The sequence below is a fragment of the Podarcis raffonei genome, chromosome Z, assembly GCF_027172205.1.
Source record: "Podarcis raffonei isolate rPodRaf1 chromosome Z, rPodRaf1.pri, whole genome shotgun sequence".
NCBI lineage: Eukaryota > Metazoa > Chordata > Lepidosauria > Squamata > Lacertidae > Podarcis > Podarcis raffonei.
This window is the reverse complement of record NC_070621.1, coordinates 10,290,808-10,309,200: the sequence shown is the minus strand read 5'-3', so window position 1 is coordinate 10,309,200 and position 18,393 is coordinate 10,290,808. Positions and strand designations below refer to the sequence as shown.

Sequence of the window (18,393 nt, the reverse complement as noted above, 5' to 3'; positions counted from 1 at the left end):
GTACTCTGATTTGAGAAACTCATTTACATTCTATTCTTCTTAAGGTTATTTACGGAGGATTGTGAGTGAAAGTGAAAGAATGTGAGCAGGTTTTAAGCAAGGGGCCACAATCTTAAATTGGTTTCAAACAATTAAAACCAGAACTGGGGCTTTTACAAGTGTTATGTTAACGTCTGTTCTATGCATGTGAGGAATCGATCTTTTAGTGTGGAATTGCCTACTCTCTGGGAGTTCTTGCTTGTTGATATTAGGCAGTCACTTCATTGTATCACTTTCAACACGTGATGAAAACTTTTTTGTTTAGGTCAGCCTATTCATCAGACATGTAATTTTATTATATATATTTGTTTTTTAAACAGTTGCTTTTATCTTACATTTTGATAACTTTATTATGTCTAGTTGTTTTCAAAGACTGTTGATTAAATCAGCATTTCTTTAATGAGTATTTCATATTGTTTCACGTAAACTTGCTTAGAGGTTTGTTTGTTGATCGTTATAGAAATCTTGCTAAGTAAACAAACTCCCATTTCCTCTCCCTGGGGGACTCTGCCAACTTTAGTTCTATGATGTGGAAGAGATTTCGAGATCACTAATGAACTCTGAGTGTATCACCAGACTACAGTTCCCAGGGTTCTTTGGGAGGAGCCATGTTGGCTAAACTTACATAAAACAGGCTGTAGATTTTCTCTCAGTTTTTCCTGAGAATGCTCCCATCAACAATTTTTCTTTCTTTCTGTAGCTTCAGTGACTTTTCCTCTATAACTCTCTGCTTTATACCACACGAGTCATTAGCCTACATTCATTATGTAAGAGAGAATTTGTGTGTTTTCCCTGCTCACTGTCAGGGCTGGCAAGGAATATATAACTCTGTGTCTCAGAGAACATATTTGCCCAGCCTATGGAGATTCATCATCACAGGCAAGCACTTTTTCAGCAGCCACAATGGACATTTCTGAGATGGTCCCTCAAGATGGAGTTATTTCTGTTGGGAGTGAAGCAACAACATTTGCAATAAGTTACCTGACAGAAAGACAACCTATTCTTCCCTCACTGACTCCTTCTTGAGTAACTGTATGTGGATTTAAATTTTAAAAAATTAAAAAAAAATGTCCAGTAGCACCTTAGAGACCAACTAAGTTTTTTCTGGGTATAAGCTTTCATGTGCATGCACACTTCTTCAGATACCATGTGGTTATGTGGATTGTTTTGGCTCTCAGGCTTTAGTTCCTTCCTGCTTCTTCTTTAATGTTAGTGCCATAAGGTTATTATGACTCCATTTTTTCCTCATAAAAGCTTGTACTTAGAATGGCTTTGTTTGCCAGGAGTAATAAACCTTAAGCTCATATTCTTTCAACCAGCTGTTTTGCCAGACTACTCATGTCTGTACTGCACTGTGATATATATACTAAGCATCAACAATTTCAGCCTGCAGGTTTTGACTGAAGCCCCAGCAAATAAAAAATATATAGGAGAAACTAGGACCATGGTCTCTCAAATACATTTCATCTCAGGGAAATCAGTTCTGAAAGTGGAGTTAGTCTGTTGGATCATCAGACTAGCCACTTTACATATCTCTGACCCCTTCTTTCAGGCCTGCGGGTATGTTCTAAAATGAGCATAAGAATAGTATATTGGTAGAGCATCTGCTTTGCATGCAGAAGTTCGCAGGTTCAATCCCTGGCATCACCAGGTAGGATTGGGAGAGACAATAGTAAGCAAAAGATGGCTTGGTATAAGACAGCTTCCTATGTTCTTTGAAATGAATGGGCTGTAGCTCGGTGGTAGAAAATCTGCTTTGCATGCAAAAAGTCCCAGGTACAATCTCTTGCAGATTGTGGTTTAACATGGGCCCCCAAATCTGAAAAGACTAGTGCCTGCTGTTGCTGTATACCAGTATTGCATCCCCAGAGAAAGCAGCTGTTTGTAGTTAAGTGCTGGAGAGCAGGTGTCACCACTTCCATTTATGAAAGTAGCACTTGTTAAATAGATCTGGGGATTCATTGATTTAATATTGTCCAATAAATTCATCAAATGCTGGGGCTAATTATGTTGCTGCATGTGGCTCCTTGCATGTGGCTTGACAATGATGTGTCATTTTTTACTTACAAGGAAGTCCTCCACAAAATTGGTGGTGATGTGGCTATATGGCAAGGGACTTCAGACAGTTACCAGTTACTTGAAATAAATGCTGCTCTGAACTCGTCATTTTCAAGCGGCCTCATCAGTCTTCTCCATGGGCATATTAGTTTTTTTCCACTTTCCTATGAGTGCCTGAAACTACAACTCCCACCAGCCCCGGGCCAATGGCCCATCAATATTTAAAGGTCCACAGGTTCTCCATCCCTGTTCTAGCCTATCAGGAGTGGGGAACCTGCAGCTCTCCTGATGTGGTAGGATGGCAACTCCTATTAAGCCCTGGCCAATGGTTAACCAACAGGGCCATAGGTTCCCCACCTTGTCTATCAGGACCTGAGAGCTGTGCACTCACAGTCAGAACTAGTTCTTTGCAGCATTAAAAGCAGAAGGGTCTAAGGGTTCTGAAAGTTGAATATCTGGTCAGGGAGTTTACACAGTAGGGGAATCCTTGCAATCTGCTAGTTCCCCCTCCCAGAGTATCCACCTGGGTTCCATTTTCATGGGGAGGTTGGAAGGAACTATCAGTTCAGCAACACTGGAAGCAGAGACTTGTAAGTTCCCAGTCTCAGAGACTTGTAAGTTCCCAGTCTCAGAGACTTGTAAGTTCCCAGTCTCAGAGACTTGTAAGTTCCCAGCTCTCAGCCTTCCTTGGAACAGTTCGCTCACTTGGAACTATCTGTGGTGCTGAAACTACCAGCATGTTTATTTCTATTGTGTCCAGGACAGGCCATGAATTTATATGGAGAAAAAAAAAGAAAGGCCCTTAATGAAATCCATGAGCCTAACAACTTTAGCCAAATCACATCCACCTCCCAAACCCTGGTAGGCTTCTAAAAACAATAGCTAAGAATGATCACCCTCTGATTTTCTGCCGTTTATGTACCTCTGCAACAGAGGTGATAGAACTTTTAATAGCAACCTGGGATGGAGGGCTTGAATATGATAAGATTGCAGTACAATGGGGGAAAATATTAACCCCTTTCCCCTCTGCCCATTTCCTGGTAATAAAAACCTCACCCAGGTGCAGAGGAAAACACACAGGTATGATAGTTTTGCCCTAAGGGGCACCTCATGTAGTCTGGAACTGATTTTACTTCCATTGCATGGATGTGTATGTGGGTGTGTGGGTGTGCTCTTATGATTCCAATTGCATTCAAAACATTTGCAGTTTGTGTTCTTGGCTCTTGGTGCATTTGTTTAAAAAATATGTCACATGGCATTATTTCTATTTGAATAACTGTTCAGGTGCTGCAGACTGAAAATATGGAGCAGGCCTGGAACATTTGGAAGGCACCCAAGCTTTCAGGATTAAGGAGGAGAGATGCTGGCTTAATAATAATTCTCAGAGGGCATGACTTTCTTTTTATTATCAAGGAACATCCCTTACCATTGGTGTAATCTTTTTGTTTACACACAAGGCTTTGGAGCAGAAAATTCATGCTGATCTGTTGTTGTTATTATTGTACTGATTAGTCAAAATACTGACCATGGGTAGAGAATTTGCATTGCCCTCCAGAAGTTTCTGGATTCCAAGATGCATCACCCCTGACCACTGGCCATGCCAAGTGGGACTGATAGGAGTTGGAGTACAACAGCGTCAGAGGACTGCAGATTCTCCACCAGTGAGATATACTTTATGCTCTTTAGTAAGGATGTCAAGAGATAAAGACGGGTTGCTGGCATATATGGCAGATGTAAAAGACTCCACTGATTTAGTTGTTTCAATTAGTTTTTACTTGGCTTTGTACATTTCTTTTCTTGTTCTTTTTAGTAGTTACTGATAAAAACAAATCCTGTAATGGGGATTTAAATTTAGATATGTAACTTGTTGAACTGTACTTAGCAATGATTTTATTTCTTGGGGTGATTGCTAGATTTTCATTTTTGAATCCATTTATCCTTAAGTGGGTTTCTTTTGTTCCTCACCTCATTCATTATATAATGAACATATTTCCTTTTCCCCCCTATTGTGATGATCTACAGTTAATCCAAGTGGCACAGCCTGGGGCAAGGCCTCCAGCTGACTACCAAGAGGGCATCAGCATAAAAGTCCCTCATCAGCACCAGGGCCAACAGGAGCAAATCAGGGCATCCGGGGGCCAATACTGGTCATATCCTACCTTCCTACCTCATTTTCCAAAAGATGTTATAGTTAGTAACTGGCCAGCCAGGCATGTACATGGTCACGGATGCTCATGTTATCATTTTCATGTTAAATCTCTCTCATATCTATTTATTGATCTTTTGACCTATCAATCTACACACACACACAGAGAGAGAGAGAGAGAGAGAGAGAGAGAGAGAGATGGACTGTCACTCCTGCTTGCTCTGCTCGCCAACACTGCCTCCCCCTGTTTGTTGTTGTTTAGTCTTTTAGTCGTGTCCGACTCTTTGTGACCCCATGGACCAGAGCATGCCAGGCACTCCTGTCTTCCACTGTCTCCCGCAGTTTAGTCAAACTCATGCTGGTAGCTTTGAGAACACTGTCCAACCATCTCGTCCTCTGTCGTCCCCTTCTCCTTGTGCTCTCCATCTTTCCCAACATCAGGGTCTTTTCCAGGGAGTCTTCTCTTCTCATGAGGTGGCCAAAGTACTGGAGCCTCAGCTTCAGGATCTGTCCTTCCAGTAAGCACTCAGGGCTGATTTCCTTAAGAATGGAGAGGTTTGATCTTCTTGCAGTCCATGGGACTCTCAAGAGTCTCCTCCAGCACCATAATTCAAAAGCATCAATTCTTTGGTGATCAGCCTTCTTTATGGTCCAGCTCTCACTTCCATACATCACTACTGGGAAAACCATAGCTTTAACTATATGGACCTTTGCTGGCAAGGTGATGTCTCTGCTTTTTAAGATGCTGTCTAGGTTAACTTTGTTAACTTCCCATTTGTTAACTTCCCATTAACTCCCTTGACCAGCCTTCTCTTCTTAACACGTCACCCACCCTCTTGCCTATTCCCTCCTCAGCTTGCCCCAATGCCATTTAAAGGAGGGGGAGGCAGTTCACGAGGCATCCTAATTGAATGATAGAGGTGGGATGGGGGTGCATAATTGTAAATAGATGTGAACATTGTTTACCACAAGCATTCCTCTTTTCGCTTTCCTGCCCAGCCATGTGTGTATTTGCAAAAAAAAACCAACCCAAAACAAAAAAAACACCTCTGCTTTTATTCTCCCTTTCGCCCCCCCTTGCACTCCTGCACTCCTCAGATATTTTTCTCTTGCCATACAAATAAATCATAGCTGAAGGAAAGGATTTTGGATCCCTTCTGCTGGCTCCTTCCCAACAGCTGGTCACCTCTGAGCACTTCATTAAATGACTCCTTTATAGCTCTTTCCTTTCCTTTCCTATCTTTTCTCACCAGCAGTTTAAGGTTTGAGCTGCTGGCACAGCTGCTAGTGTTGCTATAGGACTGGGGGCAGCAGCGTTGAGCTGGATCAAGTCTCTGGGTCCCAACCAAGGTTGTGAATTCATATTTGTAAGGTTGTAGTTTGTAGTAGAAGAGACTGCTGGAGTGGCCAAAGCAGTCTCTTTGCTAGGTCAGTGTCTCTGAGCAGGCCTGTAATGACCTTGTTTACATGTCCAAAGAGCTGGTCATGTTGTCATACTCGTTGACAGAGCTTCCAAGAGGAGGAGGTGAGACTTTCTCCTAACAGCTCACCTGGCTGGAGACCACATCATCATGAAGGCAGGTGAACAAGAGCTTGCCATTTGTCTGGGCTGAAGATGGCAAGCTTGTCTTGCTGTGTGCTGAATCCAAAGCTATGGCCTTGGAAACGCCCCCTAGAAACCTAATGAGGAACCAAGTTCTGTTGAAGTGCTTTCTGTGAGCTCTTCCATCTTATTCTCAGGTTGCAGATATGTGTAAATAAAATCATATATCTTAAAGACTTCGCAGTATCCAACACTCTTCATCCCTAGGAAACTACACCCTGGATAAATGCTGGGAACTATGTAGTCTCTCACTGCACAGATTGCAGTGCAAGCAAATGTATTTTATGGGTATCATCATCAGTAGAACTATGTTTTGTTAGCTAATGCAAGGCAGGGGTGGGTTCTCTTATGTATTTTATTTATGGTTACCTTTGTGTCGCATCTTTCCTTCGAGCAGCTGAAGGTGATGTACATGGCTTTCCCCCTTTCCATTTTTATCCTCACAACAATATGGAGATTAGGTTAGGTGAGAGACAGAACTGGCACAAGATCACCCATTCCTACCTCTCACCCCCTTGACTCATTTTGCCTGACTGGAATTTGTGCTATAATAATGCCTCTTACAGGCCAGAATGGAAAGCGGTATGTGTGTGCGTGCACAGAAACTAGGTGTGCTGGTCCCGGGGGGTTACCGTGCGGCGTGGTCTGAGTCCAGTCCAAGGTGGAGGGTGTGGTATGGAGGCTATCCGCCAAGGCTGAAGCGGCGTCCAAGGCAAGGAGTCAGATGTGGTCAGGAACTCTGGCAGAAGAGCAGGACAGGGTGCCAGCAGGAACAGGTTACCAACAGTGTTGCTCCCGCAACCTGGGACTGGGCTGGCTGGCTTTTATCTCCTCTGAGGCATAGGGCAGCCCCGGTCCACAGGTGACTTGCCTCTCCTGGCCTGGAGGCGAGCACTCCTCCTGCGAGAACTTAGTTCCCTCCGCCTCTCTGCCCTGAGCCTCTGCAGCTCAGGAGATGCTGGAGGGTTACTGGACCCAGAGGCAACCTCACCTTCCCCTGACGAGGCTGAGAGTGGAGCACCTGCAGGCAATGGGCCCTCCATCACCTCAGGGGCCACAGCAGACTCAGCGGGTGCCTGCACCTGAGGATCCAGCACAGGTGAGGACCCTTCAGGCTCAGGCACCAGGATGCCAGGATCCATCCGGTGCCCCCCCCAGGTTGCCCAGTCCCAGGTGTGCAGGAGGGCAGAGCTGGCCGGCCACCTCAGCATTTCAGTGGCTCGGTCACCCATGGACTCGCGGTGCTGAGCTGCCCGCAGCAGAAGAGCCTGGCGTGGCGCTCTGACCGATGGGCAGGCTCTTCCCCGGACTCAACTCTCAGGCCCTGGACTCTTAGCCTGGCCTCCTTGAAAGCCCGGGTGCCCTGCACCCCTAGTGCCTATGGGTAAGATGGCCCTGGGCACCACTGTGATGTCAAGAGCTTCTTTTGCCCAGGCAGTTTGATAACAAACCATGTGGACAAAGGTTTAGTGATATGTGGATGTCACTGCTCAGCTGATAAGTCATGTCAACAAACTCTGCTTTCAACAGGAAGCTGCATCATCACCAGTCGTCTGTTACAACCAGTGTACGGCAAGAGATTAACACTGACTCAGGGAGGAAGAGCAGCAGGATCAGCAGAACCCACTGTGGGAATGTGAACAGTAGCATGTGCCCAGTGATTCTGAACCCTGGTGCCAACTCTGCTCAGCTTCCTTATCAAACTACAGCATTCTTTGGTGGAAGCCAGGGATGTGAAACTTGGTATAAAAGCTGGCATATGAGTCTGTAGCCTAGATGACCATTGTCATTTGCTTTGATCCATCTTTAGTATTTCCATAGTGCCCTGTGGACCCATCCATCAATCAGCCACCCATCTGAAAGCTGAGATGGATTCATTTGTTTTGGGTTCTCCATTATTATTACAAATGTTTTTCACGGAGGTGAATGGGTGGCGCTGTGGTGTAAACCACTGAGCCTAGGGCTTGACAATCGGAAGGTCGGCGGTTCAAATCCCCGCGACGGGGTGAGCTCCTGTTGTTCAGTCCCAGCTCCTGCCAACCTAGCAGTTCAAAAGCATGCCAAAAAGTGCAAGTAGATAAATAGGTACCGCTCCGGTGGGAAGGTAAATGGCGTTTCCATGCGCTGCTCTGCTTTCGCCAGAAGCGGCTTAGTCTTGCTGGCCACATGACCCGGAAAAACTGTCTGGGGACAAATGTCGGCTCCCTTGGCCGGTAAAGCGAGATGAGCACCACAACCCCAGAGTCGTTCGTGACTGGACTTAACTGTCAGGGGTCCTTTACCTTTTTACTGTTTTAACACTTGCAGACTGACAAATGTAAATCTGTTGAGTGGTAGCTGTGACAGAATACTGGTCTCCTCCCTTCTGAGGTACTCCAAGGTAAAGTGTAACAAAGGCAGAACAGCAATTGATGTGTGCTCAAAATGGTTGTTTGGTTTTCAAAGGATGCTTCCCAACATGAATGCATTGATCAGAAGTATCTATGGTCATGACCATGCTAACTAATGGGAGTTGAAGTGCAGCAACAGCTGGAGGGTCACAGCTTACATGAACATTTGAAGTGTCTCAGACTCTCTTGTTTGCGTCTCTGAGCTGGTACTGTGGGCGTCACTCTCCCCTCTCCACTCTAAGTAGAACTAATAGGAGCCTTGAAAAGTACATAGAGCTGACAAAGGAAGTGGGAAAGAAAGCCTCTTCCAACTTCCTCCTTCAGCTTCTTGTACTTTTCAAGGGATCAAAAGGTAACCATTCTCAGCTGCTCAAGACCAAGGGGACAGTGAGTATGTATGTTTGGGGGAACAACACAAAATATGCTTGAACTGTCTGGGACTCTCTCTTATCTCTCACCCCCACTCTCTCCACTCCTTCTCAGCCTGCTACATAAACAAAGATTGTTGATTCATTTTTTAGTGCTTGATGTGTTTAGATATTGGTTGTAACCAGTGCTCCCCCCCAAAAAAAAATGTTTAGGGGGTACTCTCATTTCGCTACTCATATTGAAATACTGCCCCTCAATGAGGCCAAACTCAGATTCACAAAATGTTTAGGGGTATGTGCACTCCTGCTACGCCCCCCAAAAAAGCACTGGTTGTAACTGCTTCTTGCTTGAATAAAATGGAATTGCTGCTTGTTTTTAAGACATCTTTTTTTAAAAAAAACTGCAGTAAGTAAGGATGGCAATTATTTATCTTCTAAATAAGACCAAAGGTTTAAAAGAAAAGTGTCAACGCCAAGCTTTTGGCTCTCTGCCAAAAAACAAAAAAAAAGTTCTCATTGTCCACTATGCAGAAACTGAAAAGTCTGGTGCAAAGTATGATGTTGTTGTGCTTTCTGTATCATATACTCATCACTCTCATGGGGATATCTTTTTGGATTTTGGGGCTGCTTATATATGTGTGGAAATTAGGAGTGATGAATTATTCTTATTGCTAATGTGAGCTGATGGTGTAACTTTATCCCCCCCCCCTGTTAAATTTGTAAGTGTGTGTGTGTGTGTATAAAAAGTTTGGTGCAAAGCAGGGGTGGCCACTTGATAGCCCTGGAGCTAGTCATCATGAATGAACAACGTCTGGTCCCTGGTGACCCTATGAGAAAATGTTTGCAAGTTGTAAGGACCCTGTGTTTCAGTGCTATAAGATTAGGCAAGGGTGTGGAGAAACTTCTCCCTTTCTCATAATAAATATAACTTAGAGACATCCAATTAAACTGAGTTTTGGACCCCAAGGTGGTTGTCACCAATGGAAGCAAAGGCTCAGAAAAAGCTCAATATGGAGGCCAAATGGCCAAAATATTGGGAAATTTTGGAACAGGATGGAGATAAATTGAAATTGCAGAGTTTTGACAAATTAAAAGATAAAGTGTGAGACTGGCTTCATTACTATCAAATAAGGGAAGCTTATAATTTGGACAAAAAAACCGGCTTCCAGATGGAGAAATCAAAATTGGAAAGAATTGTTAGAGCCAAAAACAAAGATACTTTCGAGAATGTATAACTTGCTGTTGAAATGGAATACCCAAGATGAAACGGTTAAATCTGCTATGATTAAATGGGCACAAGATGTTGGACATAACATTATGTTTGCTGACTGGGAATGGTTGTGGACCACCGGTATGAAATTTACGGCATGTAATGCCCTAAGAGAGAATATTATGAAAATGATATATAGGTGGTACATGACACCAGTCAAGCTAGCAAAAATATACCATTTGCCCGACAATAAATGTTGGAAATGTAAAGAAAATGAAGGTACATTCTTTCACCTCTGGTGGACGTGCCCAAGGATAAAGGCTTTCTGGGAAATGATTTATAATGAAATGAAAAAAGGTATTTAAATATACCTTCTTGAAGAAACCAGAGGCCTTTCTTCTGGGCATAGTCGGCCAACAGGTGCCAAAGAAGGATAGAATTTTCTTTATGTATGCTACAACAGCAGCAAGGATACTCGTGGCAAAGTATTGGAAGACACAAGATTTACCCACTCTGGAAGAATGGCAGATGAAAGTGATGGACTATATGGAATTGGCGGAAATGACTGGCAGAATCCGTGACCAGGGAGAAGAGCTGGTGGAAGAAGACTGGAAGAAATTTAAAGACTACTTACAGAAATATTGCAAAATTAATGAATGTTAAAATGATGTTGGACTGGACCTAAGTGGACTTAGCAATAAGACCAGTAAGAGTATGTAAAAATAGTTTGATAATTGGCTAAGGTATAAAGATGTAAATTTGTTGAAAATTGAGTCAAATGTTATAAAGAAAAAGGGGTAAGGATTTGCCGAACTAAGGATGTGAATGGGAATACAAAAAAGGGAGGTGTGAGGAGGTCAAAGAAATAAGCTAATGAGAAGTTTGGAAAATGTGAAAAATTGATTTGATTTTTAATCATTTTTCTTTTTGTGTTGTTATGTGTTTGAGTTTTTTATTGTTGTATTTTTTGTAATTTTCTTTTCTGTATGTTTCTCTTTTTGTCATGATTTTGTTTTGTTTTGTTTTTTGTTCTGTTTTTAAAAACTTTAATAAATATCTTTTTTTAAAAAAAAATAAACTGAGTTTTGGGAGGTTCAGGGCGGGGGGGGAATACTGGAATTGGCACCCACGAGAAACAGTGATGGCTACCGTCTTGCAGTGGCTTTTGAAGAGGATTAGACAAATTCACAGGGGGTATTACTAAGGATATCAATGGATACTAGCCACAATGGCTATGTTCTTGTCCACTTTCAGAGACAGTCTGCTTCTGAATACCAGTTGCTGGGAATCAGAAGTGGGGAAAGTTGCATTCAGGTCTTGCTTGCAGGCTTTTCATTGGAGCAACTGGTTGGCCACTGTGGAGGTTGCTGGACTAGATGGGCCATCAGACTGATCCTGCAGGGCTTTTCGGGTCTTCTTAATGCTGCATCTCTTCTTTAGATTTTGCATGTAACACTGAAATGTCCGTATCTTTCTCTCGATACTAACAGCAAACTCAGTGGGAGAGTTGCCACACTGTCATCAAAACAAGATGGCATGTGGCCATTGCAAGAAAACCAGCAGAGGTTGCATGTGTGTCTAGTTTTTCAGAGACAAATTTGTTCATAAGGCCCCATCTCTTCCTCCCAAATAAATAAATGGAGAGGGGAGGAAGGGAAGGAAGGTCAATCTGTTTCCCTTGAAACTAGCCATTGCACAGCAATTGCAGATAGGTTGTAGTGTAGGGGTGCTGGACACATAAAGTTGTTGAGCTTTTGGGGGCACCCTTTCACCCCACGGTTGTCTGGATGGACATGAAGCCCCCCTAATAGAGGACATGTCCAGACATATGGCAACCCAACCCTACTGTAGTGTCAACTTGGTCGTGGTGATATTGTAAGAGCTCTGGATAACTCCTCACGTGCTTCTTTCTCACTTGGCAGGGTCCAAGTGGAGTTTTATGTGAACGAAAACACGTTTAAGGAGCGCCTCAAGCTGTTCTTCATCAAAAACCAAAGATCAAGTAAGTGTTTGCACCATTGGGTTCTGCTTTGTGTCTATGGGTTTAGAACTACTAAAATACTTGATGTGAGGCAATCTATATACTTCAATGTACTCATGCCAAATTCAAGACACCCAGTCTTCTGTGTGTGGGGTGATGGTGGTAGGGGGCATCTGGGGCAGCAAAAACCTAACCCTGAAAAACCACTCTGTAGCCTCCTTGTGGGCCCTAGCGCACAGTCTGAGAAGTGCTGTAGGAGAACTAAGGGTGTGGATGGGGCACTGAACCAATGGAGGCTGGTCCATTAGGACAAATGAGGCTTTGTCCCACTGACCTCACTCTACCCTTAGCTACTCCCACCTGCCTCCCTTATTTCTTACATCCAGTCCAGGGGGTGTCCCTGCCTGCCAACTTCCTCCTCCTTAGTCTCAAGTGTTGCCCTTGCTCAGCAGGGAGGAGGATGGCAGAGGACAAGACTAGACTGAGTTGGCTCTGCCTCTCATTGGCTCTGGTGCCACCTACAATTCAGCTCCCTGCCTTCGGCCCCCCTGGTCCCAATGGGCACTTGTCATTATGGAAAACAGCTTATTAACCCAGCTTTTAAAAATGCAGGTACCCCCAGTTTTGCATTCCAGGTCAAACATTGAACTCCTTCACATTGCACATCAAACAGGGGGCATGTTTTTTTGTCTTCTCGGTGCCTGCTAGAAGGAATATTGATAGTGGAGATCTTTATACCACCTGGTATCCAAGTTTACTTGAAGTTGTTCTACATATGCAATGGTTTTAATAAATGTGATTGTTTTGTTATATGTGATGTTTCCTTTAATTGTTTTTATATATGCAATTGTTTTAATGTTGTGTGTGTGTGTGTGTGGTTGGGGGAGAGAGAGAGAGAGAGAGAGAGAGAGAGAGAGAGAGAGAGATTGTGATATTACTTTGAGATGCTTTATAGGAAGTGATTTAAAAATGAATGGTGGGGTGTGGGTGTGGGTGTGTGGGTGTGGCTGTGTGTATGGAAGGCTTTCCCTTCCTGTTTATGAAATATTTGATGAAATGCTTCCATTGATTTATAATTAGATTTTACTCTTCCAGATGTTGCTTAATTGACTTTATTGTTCTTAGAGCTTGTATTTCAGTTTTTCATTCTGTTTTGCCCTTGTCTTGATGACTCTATGCTATGAAGTGATTTGTAAAAATGTTTAGTAAATAAAATAAATAATGGGTAGCAATGTTTACTCAGGAACAAGCTTCAAAATAACTGGGAACTGGCAGCTGGAAACTGTAGCAAAAACAGCACTCGCTGATTATCTTATGTACTTGAAATTTACAAATACCACGGAACTTTCACTTTGGCCAGTTTTAATGCCTTACTATCAGCTTTGCTGGAAGGGAAATACTCACACATTCCATATAACCAGCATGTCTGCTTCTGTCAATCCAGCACTGAAATAGTAGAGTGTGTTTTACTCTACTGCTTATACTATAAGGACATTTGCTACTTATACATCACACCTATTTTAATAAAATTCCCAGGGAGACCAGATAATTTTTACACTTCCTTCCCTTTGACAGACTCCACTAACAAAATCACCAGCCATGTGGCAAAATCCTGCATTGCTAGGAACCCGATGATTAAAGCTCTCTACCAACCATTCTAGTCCTCAGCAATTCACTCTAGTGTGTTTGTGAATGTGTGATGATGCACACTCATATCCTAGCTTTTTGTTAATCCCAAAGAGTCTTTTGCCTGTAAACTGTAAAATTGCATGTGGTTCACTTTATTCTGGTGGCTGATTTGAAATAATAATAATAGAATTTGATTGATTGATAAACAATAGGGATTGTCTCCGATAAATGAGGACAGTTGGGCTGCATGAACTGGGGAGTGAGTGCACAGGGAGTCTATATTTTGCTGCAACACACAAAGCAGACTCTGGTGCCAGCATAAGGGAAGATTGCTAGTGAGTCCTACAGGGTATACAGAGAGGACACTAAGCACCCAACAGCTTTTTAAGCATGCAAAAGTGATTTCAGATCCCACCCCTCCCTCATATCCTGCCATAGCTGGGCTTGAATTGACCATGCTGATCTATTTGATTTATATTGTGGTTTGCAACGGTGGTGATTTAACAGCTGGTGGAAGTAACAGATCATTTAATGTGGAGCGTGATTCATCTGTTTTCACACATTTCTGCTTCTGAACCTGAGCCATCAATTGTTGTTAATACAGCTTTGCTCACATCTGAAGCCTTTTCCTTTTACAAATAAGGGTAGGTCTTCTCTGGAGTGCTGCTTTGGGACAACAATGGCTCCATCTATTGGTTGCAAATGCTACAGCGTCGTATGTGCAGATGACTGATTTTCTGAGCCCTTTCCAATCTCCATAGAAGCAAGATTCTTCCTTGTTTTAGGTTTCACATTTGGAGAGAGGAAGCTCCCAGTTTTGCGTAGGGGGGTTGAACCCTTCTTGCAAATTCATATTCAATTTTAGTACAAATCTGACCAAAGCACTTTTAAAGGTGTGGGGCAGGGCTCTTTCATGTGCCTTCCCTAGAATCACAGTCTTCCTTCTAGGCAGAGATAATGGGAACTTGATGAAGGAGCACATGGATGCTTCAGGGAAAAACTCCACAAACTCAGTTTTGCCTCATTATGCTAGTGTGTGGATGGAAAGGAGGGGATTAGTGGGAAGGATCAGTAAATGAGAGGGGGCACTGAACCATTATTATACCTACTGCTTCTCAGTGGTGAAGCTGCATACTCCGGTACCGAGGGCGGAGAGCAGGTAGGGGCATGGCTGGCATGCATCCTGGGGGTGTGACGCACGTCCCGGGGGCGTGGCATGCCGCCCGTGGGGGTGTGGCACTGACTGCGGGTGCATGGCACCCAGCGCAGTGGGGGGAGGTGCGTTTGGGGGGGCGGCCACAATGGTACCTCCCTCCCCGATGGTGCCAGGGGCGGTGCACTCCCCCCGCCCCTCCCTTCCTCCACCAGTGCTTCTTCTCAGCCATAACATCTCCTACTAAGCAAGGCTCCAGAACTGAAATAAACCTCCCTGTCCATGGTAGTGGTGGATTGTCTGGGGTAGGGACTGTGGTGGTGGATCAGTGGGTACAGGGAGCTTATAGACCAAACCCTTTGAGTCTTCCCTGCAGATTGAGGCTGCTGCCTCAAGGGGCAGGAACCAAGAGGCCCCTTTGTGGCCATGCCCCTGCCACCTGAACTGGGGAAGCAGCTCCAGTGGGTTCCAGAGAGATCTCATGGGGCTCTTGTGAGATCTTGCTGGAACCCAGAAGCCACACAACCCTAGCAAGCAAGGCTTTGGCTCATGAACAGGGTGGCACCTTTCCATTTCACTTCAGGTGGTGAAATGGAGTGCACCGCTACTGCCTCCAGTCCTCTCTATAGGCTGCTTTGCTCCTTGAGTATTTTTGCTTGACTGGGATGTGTCCTTGACCTCTGACAATGCCTCTTGCTTGGAGGATAGGGAGGTGTGTGCAGAAAGCAGCCTGGTGGACAAAGGTAAAATTTCCATTTGTTGCTTGCTTTTACCTCTGGCCCCACCCACCTCCGTCACATGACCCCAGAAGGGGATGTGGCTTTCAGACTGAACAAGATCGCCACCCCTAGCATTGGCCTTATTGTGATCCACCAGGGCTCATCTTATGCTCTTATATCCCTATCTCCACTGCATGTTGTATAATGTTGTATTTTAATGTTGATGTTGTGGTTTTTGTATTTTATATTGTATTTTAATGTTTGATTGCTGTAACCTGTCCTGGGATGTTGAAGTTGATGGCAGGCAATAAATTGTAATCATACCAAAGCTAATACTACTATAACAACTAATGGTTAGGATTTTGCTAGTTTCTTAAATGAACATATCATGAAGGGTGGAAAAACAAATTAATGCAATATCCTCAGAGCTTAGTACTCTGGGTGTTCTGACAACAGTTGTCCTGAACTTTTCCCCATGCAGGGAAGATGAAGTGTGGAATAACTTCAACAAGCTGATATGCCTGCTACTTTTATTTATCATATTTGTGCTTATTTAAAGCACAAAGATGATAAATAATGAGGGGTGCAGCACAAAGCTCTTGGGCAAATGGCAGTCGATCTATCGGGGGTGGGGCAATTGTTGCTAACACAGCTCAGAGAAATGATCCTTAGGCAGCTTTTCTATATTAAGTAACACAAATTACTATGTGTGTTTGTTTCTCCTGATGAAGTGACAATAGATGTTTAAATGTTGCTGAAAGCAGATGTTCCCAGAAGCAAGCATTTTTAACATAACGAGATAACATGACCCCTTTTGTTCCCTCACCCCCATTGTGAGCAGTGTATTTGGATTAAGGGGAGGGGAAGAGAAATTAAATTCAGTTTGCAGTTAAAGGTGGACTATCTAATATGCACTTTCCAAAATGGTGCAGGAACCAAAATCCAGCCACCTTTTGAAATTTGCACTTCTCTGAATTTTGCAGTGCAGCTCTGTGCACAATATTTTCAGGTAAGGTGATGTATGGCTGTGAATTTTTCTTGATTTTATTGTTTTATCTTTTTGTAAACCACTTTGAGGTTTCTTATTACAGTCAAGTGGTGTGCAAGTTTTATTTGTATGCTGCCTTTCGATAGTTAACCCACAAGGTGGGTTACAACATAAAATACACATAATTACAAACATAACAAAAGCAGTCACAAGCAATATATAAAACATCAAGAAGTGCACAACCAAATTTTTAAAATTCCACATAAATCACAATAGGATCTGAAACAAATAATATCAAACCTCCCCCAACCTAATATTGTGCTACTTGGACTGTTGCTTTATGTTTTTGTTGTTTATATCTTTTACTGTTATTTTTATACCATTTTTGAGAATTTATAATTATACATCGGTTTTTAAAAATTATTTTAATGTAATACCAAATGCCTTCTCCAAGCCATTAGCACCGCTTGTCACAGTTCTGTGTTCTGGATGCTCCATGGTTCTTGAAAGTGACATGTCTGCTGTTGTCACAAGCTCAGAAATATGTCTGGGGCACTCTTGGGTTTGTGTGTGTTTTGTTTTAGGGCTACCCAATAGCTCTCATTTGTTCCATTTGCTACAGGTCTGAGAATCCGCCTGTTCAACTTCTCCCTGAAGCTACTTACCTGCCTCCTTTACATTGTCCGTGTTCTGCTTGATGACCCACAACAGATAGGATGGTGAGAGCCTTTCTCTCTGCTACAGCATGCCTGTTTTGTTGTGCATCCATGATTATTTGTGTTCATGATGGTTGTTAAGTTGTGGGTGAACATATCAGACGACACAGCGATTCTTCAAACAGCTCTTGTTTATTCAGAGGCCAGAACAGAACTGAGCTGAAGGGCTCAGTCAGCCTGCTTATATAGAGCTCTGGTACAACGTTACTGTAGCAACTTTCTAAAACTATCCAATCACTGAATGTCACTTTTGATCCTTCATTTGCATAACTATCTACAGTATCCCCCTGCTGGCCCAGGGTGAGAACTTCAGTACATAACAATGGTATCGGGGCAGTCATGTGTGATCCCACTTTCAATATTGTTTACACCTGCAAAAGTTTCAGGGCAGACATTCTGCTTTCAGGGCACGTGCCATAACTACCTACTGAAATCCTAAAACTTTTCCTACTACAAATGTTCCAGGCCTATTTATTTGTTTGTTTTGTCTCTGCCTTGTCATGCTGTGATGCAAAAGTGCCCCTCCCAATGGCGTTAATATGGTAGCATGGGGTGGCATCACAGGACAAGTAGAATAATTTGTAGATGGCCCTGCGTGCATTCACTGTTGGTAAGCTGTTGTTGTGTCAGTGGCATGTTGCAGAAGACAATCCCCTCCAAAAAACCCCCACCAATCCAAAGGGCTCCTAACATAGCTTATTTCAATTAAAAGCAACATGCTGCCTTCTGAAATACTAACTCCCTGCTGTAGCTTCCTGTAGCCTGAGTACTGTTTCTAAAAGGCATTTTATTTTTATACTATTTTCACTCAGCTGGGAATGCGAAAAACACAATTCCTCAACTTTCAACCAGTCATCAACACAAATCAATTGGTAAGTAGGGGGCCAGTAGCCCTTCTGATTATATATCTGTGGATTTGCTCAAATGACAGGCTAGTTTATATAATCTGCAAAATCATGTTGTTGATGGGGAGTGGGGGAGTTGCTTACACCCCATAATAATGTTTTTTAATACCCCATCCTGGCACAAAAAAAGTGGCTCACTAGGTGAGACAGAGCCTCTATGCAGGTGCATAGAAAGGACATGGGAGGCTGCTTTTACCGAATCTGACCATTAGTCAAAATAGCTCAATGTTGCCTACACCAGCTGGCAGTCTCTGTCCAGGTTTTGGGGCAGTGGATCTCTTCCCCAAGACAAAAGCTGAAGCCTGGAAGTCATTGTTGCAGGCAGTTCCCAGGCTGACTTGGTTACCTACGCAGTGCAGCTCCTCGTCCTAGGTGAACCTGGAGGCCCTCAGATCCCACTTCACAGTGTGGGGAGGACTCACCCCCTATTGCTCACTCCACGTGATCTGCTGCTTGATGATCCCAAGGAAAGGGGATTTTCTGAGGGA

The 18,393-nt window shown here is 43.5% G+C and overlaps 1 protein-coding gene across 10 annotated transcripts in view; it reads left to right on the top strand.

Moving 5' to 3' along the window:
• The window catches only part of KCNT1 (potassium sodium-activated channel subfamily T member 1), a 197,047-nt gene that overhangs the window by 110,036 nt on the left and 68,618 nt on the right, over positions 1-18,393 (top strand). For all 10 annotated transcript variants that reach the window (XM_053374812.1, XM_053374819.1, XM_053374815.1 and 7 more), the window contains exons 3-5: positions 11,737-11,816; positions 16,907-17,003; positions 17,813-17,872. In XM_053374812.1, coding sequence (XP_053230787.1) covers positions 11,737-11,816; positions 16,907-17,003; positions 17,813-17,872 — 237 coding nt within the window. The remainder of the gene's footprint in view (positions 1-11,736; positions 11,817-16,906; positions 17,004-17,812; positions 17,873-18,393) is intronic.